The 12670-nt window shown below is 33.7% G+C and overlaps 1 protein-coding gene across 7 annotated transcripts in view; it reads left to right on the top strand.

Moving 5' to 3' along the window:
* Sanbr (SANT and BTB domain regulator of CSR) overlaps positions 1-11756 on the top strand; it is a 51818-nt gene extending 40062 nt beyond the window's left edge. For all 7 annotated transcript variants that reach the window (XM_040270869.2, XM_005322041.5, XM_021724284.3 and 4 more), the window contains 6 exons: positions 2927-3018; positions 4333-4361; positions 4444-4517; positions 5563-5651; positions 8098-8189; positions 9254-11756. In XM_040270869.2, coding sequence (XP_040126803.1) covers positions 2927-3018; positions 4333-4361; positions 4444-4517; positions 5563-5651; positions 8098-8189; positions 9254-9290 — 413 coding nt within the window. In that variant the 3' untranslated portion in view covers positions 9291-11756. The remainder of the gene's footprint in view (positions 1-2926; positions 3019-4332; positions 4362-4443; positions 4518-5562; positions 5652-8097; positions 8190-9253) is intronic.
* Positions 11757-12670: the final 914 nt, after the last annotated feature.

Below are 12670 nucleotides of genomic sequence, written 5' to 3'. Positions count from 1 at the left end.
TTGCACTGTTTCTGACAAGAAGTCAGCCATCAATAGTGTCATTTTATCTTGCTGTTGTGTCATTTTATGTTGTCTGTTTTATCTTGCTGCTTTCAAGATTTTATCATTATCTTTTAGAAATTTGACTATGTTGTGCCTAGGCATAGTTTTCTTTTCCGTTATCATGCTTAAGGTCTATTGAGCTTCTTAGATCTATAAACTGATATTTTTCACAAATTTTGGGGAGCTTACAGTCATTGTTTCTTTAAATATCTTCCCCTCATCTTCTGGAATTTCAGTTGCACATGTAGTAGATGAGCTGGGTACAGTGGTACAAGCCTATAATCCTAGCTACTCTGAGGTAGTAGAATTTTAAGGTCAAGGCCAGCCTGGGCAATTTAGCAAGACCCTGTCTAAAAATAGCAAGGGCTGGGATATAGCTTAGTGGTGGTTGCTCCTGCATTTGACCCCTTATTCCACCAAAAAAATTTTAAAAATAAATTGATACTGTCCCAGAGACTTGAAGACTTTGTTTCTTTTCATTTAACTTCTCTTTGCCCTTTGTTCTTTAGATTGGATAATTTCTAATACTTTATCTTCATTTTTACTGATTCATTCTTCTGCTATTTCAAAATTTTTTGAGCTTATATAGGAAAGTTTTTTATTTTGATTATTGTTGAAAAGAACTCAGAATTTGTTCAGTTCTTGTTTATGGTTTCTACTTCTTGCTTGACATTCTGTGTTCACTAAATAAAACAATTTTTTTCTCTATTAACATTTGTTTCGAAGTATCTGCTAAACCCAATATGTAGGCCCTCTCCAAGTCAGTTTCTGTTAACTGTTTCTTTTCTAAGAGGGTCAGAATTTCTATTTTGAAACTTTTGGTTGAAAAATGAAGATTTTCCTTATGCAACTCTGAAATCTGGTTTGTTCTTCTGAGAATTGTTGATTTTTGTTGTTGTTGTTGTTGTTCTAGTAGGTGGTTAATTTACCTGATTCAAATTGCAGATTGTCTCACCTATGATATGCAGTAGATGATTGTCTCTGCACAGGTGTTTTAACTGCTAACTGCACAGGTAGGCTATTGCTTTAGCCTACCTCATCCTCATCCCCAGTCACACCATCCTGTGTAGCTTAGGAGTCAGCCAAGGATATAGATACAGATTACATTCAGATATTGGGGCTCACCTACTTAGTGGATCCCGTGGTTTACAAATGCCACCTGAATTTTTAGTAGTTTTTCCAGATCCAAGTCTATACTCTGATACATCAAGCCAGTAATATGTCTTGCTGTCAGAAGCTTGAGATATGTGCAGTTTGGGGAAAGAATCCATTCAAAAGCACAAAAAAACTCCCATATCTCACTAAGAGCAGTTCTGTTTTGCAGAGTGGATGGTCCAACATAGTTTCTACCTGCCTTTTACCTGGGCTTCCTAGAATCTCTCATACAGTTTCCAAGTTTAATACTTGACTAAGAATATGGACATTTTGTACTCACATTTTAGATTTTAGGTCTTGTGTGACTTTCTTGCTTCCAAAATTTCTTCTTTACAATTGTAGCTTCTCTATTACTTTGAACACTTGTCATCCTCTGCCTGGCCTCATAAGGCTGCAGTTTCCCTCCCTGAGCCAGGAAGTACATTCAGGCAAGAAGGCCATAAACTCAGTTTTACTTCATGAATTTTTATAGTGTAAATGCTCAATTTTCAGCCTAACTTTGACTATTTACTATTACCTTCAGATGGTTGTTTATAATTTTTTGTTCTGTTTTTATGGCTGTTTTATTAGTAAGGAATTGTTCAGCCCCTTCATATTGTCATTACCATATGTCCTACCCTATCATATTTTTTAGCAACTTTATAAAACTTGTTACCCAGTTTAACAGAGAGAGGTGTTAGGGGGTCAGGGCATGTCAGCAGGCAAGTAAATCTATCTAGATTATTAATTTTTTGTTACAGCATTTTCATGGTTATTGTCTATGTAGCATGGGTTTTCCACTTATCATTTTGATAGTTTCCTTCTTAAACAATATAGCAAGACTTCTGGAGAAGGCAAACAAATTCCATTTGGGAAACAGTTATTCAGTATAGTCCTTACCTTCATATATTGTTTTTATGGAATGCTTCTTCCCCCTCCTTGTATTTTTTCCCTCCTTTGTCCACTTCATAGTCAGCCAGGATAGATTCAGAATATTGACTCCAAGAATGACTTAGTCCAGAATATAATTTATCTAAACTCAGCATCTTCCCAAGATCATTACTGTCCTACCTCCTTCCTGAGCAAAAACCATTTTAAACATTTTGTATGTGGGAGCTGAGGTTGTGGCTCAGTGGTAGAGCACTCGCCTAGCATGTGTGAGGCCCTGGGTTTAATCCTCAGCACCACATATAAATAAATAAAATAAAAGTATCGTGTCCATCTACAACTAAAAAAAAAAAAAAAGATTTTGTATGTATATGACTACTCACCCTATTCTCAAATTGTATTTTTCTACATTATAGTAATTTTAAGTAAAAATTTTGGAATTAGAAAATGATTCCATTGTCAAATTCAGAAAATAAATATGTAATTTCTCCATTTTTCCTATTTTATATGTGGGACTTCATATTCATTGTTCTCACTTTTTTCCCAAAAAAAGTTTCACCAAATAGAAGGAAAATGTAATTAAAATGAACTCATGTAAATCTGTTTCAGTTTAATTTCTCTGTATTTGGGGGTTTTGTCCAAAGGTAATTTTTAGCTTTTTAGGGTTTTTAAAAAATGATTTCATTGTTTAAAAGTAGCAAGTAAAGGGCTGGGGTTGTATAGCTCAGTGGTAGAGCACTTGCCTAGCATGTGTGAGGCACTGAATAACTGAATAAACAAAATAAAGGTATTTTTTAAAAAGTAGCAAGTAAATTGGAGAGGTCTGAGACTTATACTCATAACATTGACCTTCCATAATCAGGGAAAAAGGAGAAACCAAAGAAGTTCACTAAACCACCAAAAAAGCAGATGTCTTCACCCTGTGCACAAAAGAAAGAAAAGGCATTGGAGAAGGTAACTGATCATTTTTTTATTCTAAAGTTCATATGAAGAAATAAGCAAGTATATTCAGGAAAAATAAAATATAGAAGAGTAATGAGTTTCTCATGGAATGCTAGTAATGTAAAAATGAATGATGTTCTTTATAGATTGAGATTAAAGATCTTTAAGATATATTGACCAATGAAAAAAAAAGAAGATGCAGAACAATGTTCACAGTGTAAAGGAGATGGGGAAATATATATGAATTTCCTTATATATACATAAACTATCTCTAGAAAGCTACATAAGAAATTGATAAGATTGTTTGACCCTAAGGAAAGGAACTGAATGTGGAGAGGATAAAGGTAAGAGGCTTTCAGGGCTAGGTTTGCTGCTCTGTGGTAGAACACTTGCCTGGCATGTGTGAGGCACAGGGTTCAATCCTTAGCACTGTGTATAAAAATAAAGGTCCATTGACAACTAAAAAATATTTTTTAAAAATGTAAGAGGCTTTCTATTATATTTGCTATTTGAACCTTTTGAATTTTAAACCAGTATCACTTATTCAAAAAATAAGAGGGAAGTAGACTTTTAAAATTGAAAATAAGCTGGGCACAGTGATACATGCCTGTAATCCCAGCAGCTCAGGAGGCTGAGGCAGGAGGATCCGAAGTCTAAAGCCAGCCTCAACAAAAACGAGGTTCTAAGTAACTCAGTGGGACCCCTGTCTCTAAATAGCATACAAAATAGGGCTGGGGATATGGCTCAGTGTCCAAGTATCCCTGAGTTTAATCCCTGGTACCCAAAATTAATTAATTAATTAAAAACAAATTATATTTTATGGCCTTTCAAATGATTTTTATTTCCCTGTACCATTAAAGAAAGGAGTAAAAAAAACATAGGACTAAGGACAGTAATAGCTGCAGTTGACTAAAAACAGAAATTATGAGTTCCAAAAATATGTGAAAGGCTGGGGCTGAGATTGGACAGGTTGTACATTCATCTTTGTGTTAGGTAGCACAAGCTCACAAATTAGATTAATTCAAACCCAATTTAAATGTTCATAACTGACAAAGTAGATTCAAATTCTAGATCTATATCTCTTTGGAGAACTTTCTTAACTTCTCTGAGCCTATTTTATTATGAAGATCATAAAATATTGCCTGCTGCACATGGTTGTTGCAAGGTTTAAATGAAATACACTAGTAAATGTTCTTAGTGCTGTAAATGTACTTGGTATTTATTGAATGCTTTTGGCTCAATAAATGTAAACTGTTTTTATAATTAGCTATAAAACTAATTTGTAAATATGTTCTAATTGGAGCTTAATGTTGTCTAATTTTTTAGTCAGCTTCTAGAGATGTGTCTCCTTTCATGTGAGTATTATTCTTTAATCTAATTAAAATATCTACTCTTAAAGAAGCATCAATGCTAATTTTTAAAATTTTTTTTCAATAGTGTAAGTATGCAGAAGAATAAATGGGATGCCACAAGGTCCTTGAGATTCAACCAAGATGCACAAAGAGAAGATGGTAAAATTTATTATGTGGATAAGAACATCTTTTATTTTATGAAGTATGCTGAATAGCTTCAAAGGTTTATATGGTATAAGTCCCAAAATTTGCAATTATCTTAGTCACCAACCAGGATTTCATTACTAGATAATTCAGTGAATAATGTATTGTTTTATGTGTCTATAATTTTGAGACCTTTTAGACTGACTTTTGCCCCCTACTTTTTCTGTAAAAAAAATGACTGAATATGTTTTAGGCTATGTCTTAGTCTATTTTCTGTTGTTACAACAAAATATTTGGTCTGATGAAGGCCTTCTGGCTACATCACCACATGGCAGATGGCATCGTGATGGGAGCATATGCAAGAGAGAGAGATTACATAGCAAAGCAGGAAGAAAGAGAGATTTGGGGGTCAGGCTTATTCTTTTCATAATAATTTGCTCTTGTAGGAATTAAGCAGAGTCACACAAGGACTACATTAAACTCTTCCAAAGATGGTGTTCCCAGTGACCTAACTACATTCCACTAGGCCCCATCTGTTAAAGGTGCTACCACCTCTGAAAGGTTCCACCGCCTCTGAGAATCACCACACTGAAGGCCAAGCATGGTGACACACACCTGTCATCTCAGCAACTTGGGAGGCTGAGACAGGATAATCACAAGTTTGAGGCAAGCCTCAGCAACTTAGCAAGACCGGGTTTTAAAATAAAAATGAAAATAAAGTGTTGGGGGTATAATCAGTGGTAGAGTGCCCCTGATTCCAATCCCCAATTTAAAAAAATAAAAATCACTACGCTGGACACCAGGCTTCTAGCACATAAACCTTTGGGGGACATACTCAAATCATATCCAAATCATAGGTTTATAGTAACCTAAAAATCAGCACAATTATCAAAATACAAGTCATTTTTCCACTTGCCTTAAATTCTTCATAGAAGTATGCATCTGAAAAATAATAGCAAAAGATACATTTGTAAACCCTTGTTGATTACAATCTTCTTTAAGAAATAAAAATTATAAGTCATCCTCATGAGAAATAATACTTATCATTTTTTACCTTCAGATCAGCGGCGGATGTCTGAAATTACAGGGCATCTAATAAAAATGAGATTGGGTGATCTGGACCGAGTCAAGTCAAAGGAAACAAAAGAAGTAAGAACTGTTCACTATTATATTATACTTATATAGAATATTCCTTCATAATTTTATTTTTACATAAAGAGTATAAAGATGTTTTAAGAAGAATTTTAAAAGAACAATTTAGACAATTTTGTGTTCTGTACCATTTAGCCACAATTCACATAAAGTTTTCTATTATCTGTGGTCCAGGGGTCCTTTATATTATACATTATGAACTATAGTGTCACTGAAGTGTGATGTCACACCAAAAGTAGAATAACTGTCCTTATTAACCAAATGCTAACTATCCAGAGGGCAGCTTTCCTGAATGTGCTAATTTTTATCAACTTTGTGTGTGTCATTTACATGTTATCTCTAAAATAAGATGAGATCTTGCTGAAAATGATGACTAGAAATGCCTGCATTCTAACTAGAATTACATATGAGTCACAGTATCATGTATTATCATAAGTATTTATGTTTTGTATGTACTATAACTCTTGCCCTAATCCTTTTATTTAAATTTTACTTTCCTGCTAAGGGTATAGCTCACTGGTAAAATATGTGCTTAGCATGCATGAGGCCCTGGGTTTATCCCCAGCATCAAAAATAAAATAAAATACATATAGGAGAAAATATCTGTAACCACAGGATAGACAAATATTTCTTAGCTACAACACCAATTACAAAAGATACATTTATAAATTCTTGTTGATTGCATTCTTCTTTCACTAACATAAAAGAAAAAATTGACAAATCATATTCATTCCAATTTAAAGTTATTTTTCAATAACACTATTAAGAGAATGAAAAGAAAAGCTGTGTGTACTAATAGAAAATAGATACAAAACAGTTATTTGTAAAGAACTCTCCAAACTCAGTAATAACTCAATTAAAATAAATAGGCAGAGGATTAATCAAACACTTTGAAAGAAGGGAGTCAGATGGCAAATAAACACATGAAAAGATGCAACATAATTAGTCGTTAGGGAAATACAAATTAAAACCTCAATGCCATACCACTATACACTAACTAAAAGTGTCTGAAATTTTTTAAAAGTACCAAGTGCTAATGAGTATGTAAAGCAACTAACTCTCATATAAGAGCTAGTAGGAATGAAAAAATTGGCCATTTGGAAAATAGTGTAGCAATTTCTAAACACTCCCATATAAATTAGTTTATACAATTATAGTGGTTTTACTAATAAATACCAAAAATTAGTAATACTCCCAAATGATGTCCTTTTCCTGGTAAATGTGACAAGAATAAAATTACAAGATATGGTAAATTAAGAAGGGCTGGAAGCCAGTAGAGTGGTGCATGACCATAATTCTAGCCGCTCTAGAGGCTGAGGCAGTAAGATCACAAGATCAAGGCCAGCCTGGGCAACTTTTTGAGACCCTATCTCAAAACAAAATAAAAAGGTAAAAAGGGCTGAGGATGTAGCTCAGAAGTATAGTGCCTGTCTAGCATGCTTGAGGCTCTGGGTGCTGCCAAAAAAAAAAAAAAAGCCAAAAGATGAATAGGAAAAAGAAAAGAGAGGAAGTAATATAGGAATATATGTTTAAAGTTTGACTTACACCCCAGTTTACTAAATGTCAGATGCAATCAGCTCATAAAACAATTTTCTCAACTATGAACCTCAACCAATCCTCAAATATCAAATACTTCTCTGTGGTAGACTGTCCTCCCACCCCGAAGCTTCCCCTGCTTCATCATACCCTGCCACTTTTATCAGTATCTAATGTAAATTTGATGTAAGCAACTTATTGCCTTAATTTTCCAATTTTCATTGTAAGAATACTCCCAGTCTCCAGGTTGAATAAGCTCAACTGCTATCTAATCTTGCTAGTAGCTAGATAAGTTGTCCCAGAACCTGGTCCTTTCTTTGTTCTAATTTCTGTAATGCCTCAATAAGCCCCTTTATTCAGAGAATTCCTAGCATCAAAAGTTTTACATTTAACAAATGGATATACTATACATACATACATAAAAAAGATAACAAACTCCAAATGTATACAACAAAGTGTATAAATCCCCTGTACATTATATGCTAAGTGAGAGAAACGGGCTGTATATACTATATGATACACACACACACACACACACACACACACACACACACAAATGTTCTGGAAAATACAAAGCTGTAGAAACAGAAAACAGATGAGTGGTTGCCAGGAATTTATAGTGGTAGATGGATAATTTAAAAGGGACACAGGATTTTGGGGGGGGGTAATAGAATTATCCTGTATCTTCATTGTGATAGTAGTTACAAAACTATATGCATTTGTCAAAACCCCAAACTGTAGGCTAAAAGGGTGAATTTTACTGTATGTAAATTATACCCCTCAAAAAGTCTGAATTTTAAAGACTAAAAATACCATAATTTATTAATTTAAGAATATGCTATTTTAGTAAAACAGAACTTCTGTTTATTCCTTGAAAATAACTTAATTTTGCTTCTTTATTTTGTAGTTCGCAGGAGGTATTTATTCCAGGCTCGAAGCACAAATCAAAGCCTCCATACCAGTCAGTGCACGGCAAAACAGCTCAGAGAAAAACACAAGGTAAATTAGCAGAAACTAATTCAGAAGGTCATGATTTTGAAGTGATTTTTTTTTAAGCCAAAAACACTAGAAGCACATCATTTGTGTTTGGTTTTATGTTTTGCTTCAAGGATTAACCATCAATCAGAACCAGATTTTAACCCCCAAATTGAGAAAAGTTCATGAACACAAAATTTAATGAAAGCATAAGGTTTTATTTTGTTTTTGTTTTAGTTTTTCACTTATTGGGCTGGCTTCATAAACCAATGCTGATAAAAATGAAAGCTACAATGCAACTGTGAATTAGCAAAATTTTTGTAGTCTTTGTAGATTATATATTATTGCTTCATATAAATCCATGAAGTCTTTCCCATTTCTTATTTTATTATTTTGTTTTTAATAAAATATAACTTATAAATCTTATGTCATCTTATATCACAAATTTTCTTTTAAAGATTGAGATTTGAATATTAATATATTACACATTCTAATTCCTTATCTATAATTTTGAAATAGAGAAAGCTCAGAAAGTCAAAGGTTTTTTGGTGGGTGAGTCAGTTTGTACATTTGTGCAATTCAACCTTTAACTGAGGCCAGATGCAGTGGTCCATGCCTGTAATCCCATCTACTTGGGATCACAGGATCAAAGATTGCCTAAACAATTTACTAAAAATCCTATCTCAAAATTGCTTAAAAAGGGATTGGGGATTATAGCTCTGTGACAAAGTGCTTCTCTATCCCTGGGTTCAGTCTCCAGTACTGGGAGAAAATAAAAAAACAAACTTGAACTAATCTGCTCTGATATTTGTAGTCTTCACTTTTCTCACTTAATATAAATGTTCATTTGTTTCACTGAAGAAACAATGTGTACAGGACCCTGCTCCTATACATTATGCATACCATCTGATTTCTTAATATGAATTCCAAAATATATCTTACTCCAAGGGGTTTACAAAATTAATTATGGAGCTATATGAAATTTCATTAAACTTTGAATATTATCAAGCAAACAATCTTAAAGCAGCAGCAACTTCCTGTTATTCTAGAAGCAACTCTGACCTTCTTTTCTGTTTAAAAAAATCTAGGTCTAAAAGTCGTTTTGGTCCAGGGCGTCCTGTATAAAGCACCTTAAAATATAAAAAGACAGAAGATAACTTCCTGGACATCCGAAATTGCTTGCTTCTTGAAGATCTTCAGAATGATAACTTCTCAATGTTCTGTTTATTAATTGTTCTTGCAAGACACATAAATCACAATGCTAAGAGACATATATAGTTAGGTTTTATGAAAATCTAATTGTAAATATGAAACTTCCAATTTTCTTTTAGTATAATTCTAGGCTATGTAGAAAACAATTTACAAATTTTGCATAGTTAAGATTCCTAATATTTGTTATTATTTATTTGAAGAGAAGAGGCCTAAATGGTCAAGTGGCTAAAATATTAAGGGAACACAACTGGTAGTGTTACTGTGCATGTGCACTGATCGTAGTATGTCTTTTGGGCTGTAAATCTTGGGTATAGCATTGAGAACTACAGTTTATATGATGAAATTTCCAGTGATGCTGATTTTAAATCTGCATGAATATTAAGGAGCAACAGATCTCAAAACTGCATTAATAAAGTTTTAAGGTGAGGTAGGTATTTAAATACTGTGTTGGTTAGTTTCTTTTTCAGCATTATTCCATAGAAAATAGAATGCTAATGCAACTTTGGCTTTCAGTTTTCCATGCTTATCCTTTGATCATCTAAGCTGGAATCACTAATGGTTACTTTTTTCTCTGTGAACTAGTGCCATTCTGAATTTGTTAAAATATTGATAGTTTTAGGATAACAAATTACTTCAGTTGTGTGAGACACTCATTGTACAGTTCTCAGGGCTTCAAGACCCATCTATATTTCTGTAGCCATTCAAGTAGCCCTTTTAAAACAGTTATGATTGCTGGATACCTTACAGATGTCTAAAAACTTCCCAAATATATCAGATGGCAAGAAATTGCATACTTCAAGAAAAATTAAAATAAAATTCTGTTTTATAAATCATGTTTTAATTTTTCTAACCAGACAGAAAGTGCTCAGGGAAAATTTGTTTCAAACCATAGCACACAATAAATTATATGTTTGAAAATTACTGATATGTAAGTCTCTGAAAAACTTTGAGATGCACTGTTTCTATTTTTAGTCTGTATTTGCCTTTTAGTAGAAATGTCTTCAAATTATTCAGAGGATAGACTTTGATAATGTGTAACAGAACATCAATTTCTTTTTAAATGTTCAAGTGTTATACTTAGTTTACACATACAGAAATCATTTTTAGTGAATGTTTAGTTTACATATATAAAACTAGATGTTATTTGATGTTATATGTATGGCTTTGTATGTATATAAATTTTTAAACTGTTTGGAAATTTTGTTCCAGTATATATTTGTTTCAATTGTTTGATGCTTGAAAATAGATTATACAGTATTTATTTTCAAAAGAAAATGTTTTGTAGTACATTATATGTAAACCCTGTTTAACTAAGAGTCTTGTTATGGTTTACTGTATTCTCTGATAAAAAGAATTTGGGTTTGTTGTACTTTAGTACAAACTGTACTGCACTTTGTACAGTGCTGTGATGGTCACAATTAGAAGAGAAAAATGTGCTCTTTTCATTTTTAACTGATGGTGAAAATGCAAATTACTTCTCCTGGGGGAACTGAATTTATTTTTACAAACCAGAATTTGTCCAAATTTGATTCTCTTCAGAATGTGCTTCTTATTTTGTTAATGTCTGTCTATATACATGCACAAGTACCACAAAAAAAATTTTTTTTTTCTTTTCAGGAATTGGACACAGGGCCTTGTACATGCTAGGCAAGTGCTTTAGCACTGAGCTACATTCCCAGCCCTTTAAAAAAAAAATATTGAGACAGGGTCTCACTAAGTTGCCCATGCTGTCATCAAACTTGCCTCTGCCTCCCAAGTAGCAGGGATTACAGGTGTGCAACACCACACCTGGCTCCATCAAGATTTTACCCAAACCCTTAATAGCAGTTCTTTTGCCACAAACTTTGAGATTTACATTACACTAATTCTGAATTCACATTTCTTAAATTGAAATAAACCTTAGTGACAAAAGTTGTTTGGAAAGTCTCTTCATCTGAATTATTCCATACTCTCTGAAAAAGTCCTCATTGTTCTAGATTCTATGGGTTTTCATGGAAAATTAGTGTTTCAAGGTGAATTCTTTTAAGTTTTGAGAGTATTTTCAATGAAGATACCTGGGTAAGGATTTAGCAAAATATTCAGGGGTAAAATATTGCTGATGGTCTGGGGCGACCAGACCATCAGCAATATTTAATGTAGCTCAGCCCTGGGCGCCTTCCATGGCTCTTCAAAAATAAACAAGCAAATGAGTAAAAGCAGTGCAGGAAAGATGATCTGATAACAATGCTGATTGCACACAATGCCATTGTTTTGCCTGTTGTTTTCTGCTTAGGCAGATATGTAAAATTGTTAATTGCTTTGGAAGCTGAGGCTGAATCTCTGTCATGTTTATCTGCTAATGATAAATTTTAATAAATATAAAAAGGCATTTGTCTCCAATATCTGGGAATAATTTTTCAGCCAACTTTTGGCTATCATTGAGCAGGTTGCACAACTCCCAGGAAAATGGCACTGGGCTACTCAGCCAGTCCAGTTCTCATAGGCTAACTTTCCCACTCATCAAAAGATGATTTGCTGGGGAAGAAGACACAGGATAATATTCTTCTCACTCTTATTGGATTGTTGGAGGGATTGAGTTAATCTAAATAATTAGTCCAGTATTTTCTGGTTTTATGGTAAGGCCTACATAGAGGTCAACTATAATTGTTACATTGGTATGTTAACATTTAGAAGGTTCCTTTATGAAAGTTTGATATCCCTCTTCCTAGAATTTGAATTGCTAATACTGGTGTGTATGCACTGACAAAAAATCTTCTACTTGGCCAAATTTAGTCAAACCCTTTTAGGCCCATCTGCCCTTCTAGGCCCAGTTTTAGCTAAAAACCGATGCTAAGTCATTTTGGCAAGAACACTCTATCCTCAATACCTGATTATCCTTGGCATTTGATCAGGTTCCTCATGACTATGCGATGTCAGATCACCTAGCCTATCACCAAGAGTCTTGTTTAGATGGTTTATCAGAATCTTCCCCCTGATGTTTCCTCTTAGTAATTTCCATCCAGTGACCCCCACACTGCTCTTTAGCTATGCCCTACATCTTACTATACCCTCTACATACCCAGCATCTACTCTCCTCTCCATCTCCATTATCACCACTCCCAATCATTAACATCTTTTGCACAAATACTACCAAAAGCCTAAATTATTTCCTGGCTTCCAGTCCAACCTCTGTATAATTTGTTATATACAAAACAATTATATTGATTTTAAAATGCAAATCAGATCATACCACTACCTTTTTAAATTCCAATTGCATCCCATCAAACCTAGAATAAAATACAACCTCTATAACT

The sequence above is a fragment of the Ictidomys tridecemlineatus genome, chromosome 12 (genome assembly GCF_052094955.1).
Source record: "Ictidomys tridecemlineatus isolate mIctTri1 chromosome 12, mIctTri1.hap1, whole genome shotgun sequence".
NCBI lineage: Eukaryota > Metazoa > Chordata > Mammalia > Rodentia > Sciuridae > Ictidomys > Ictidomys tridecemlineatus.
This window is presented reverse-complemented; position numbering and strand designations above follow the sequence as displayed.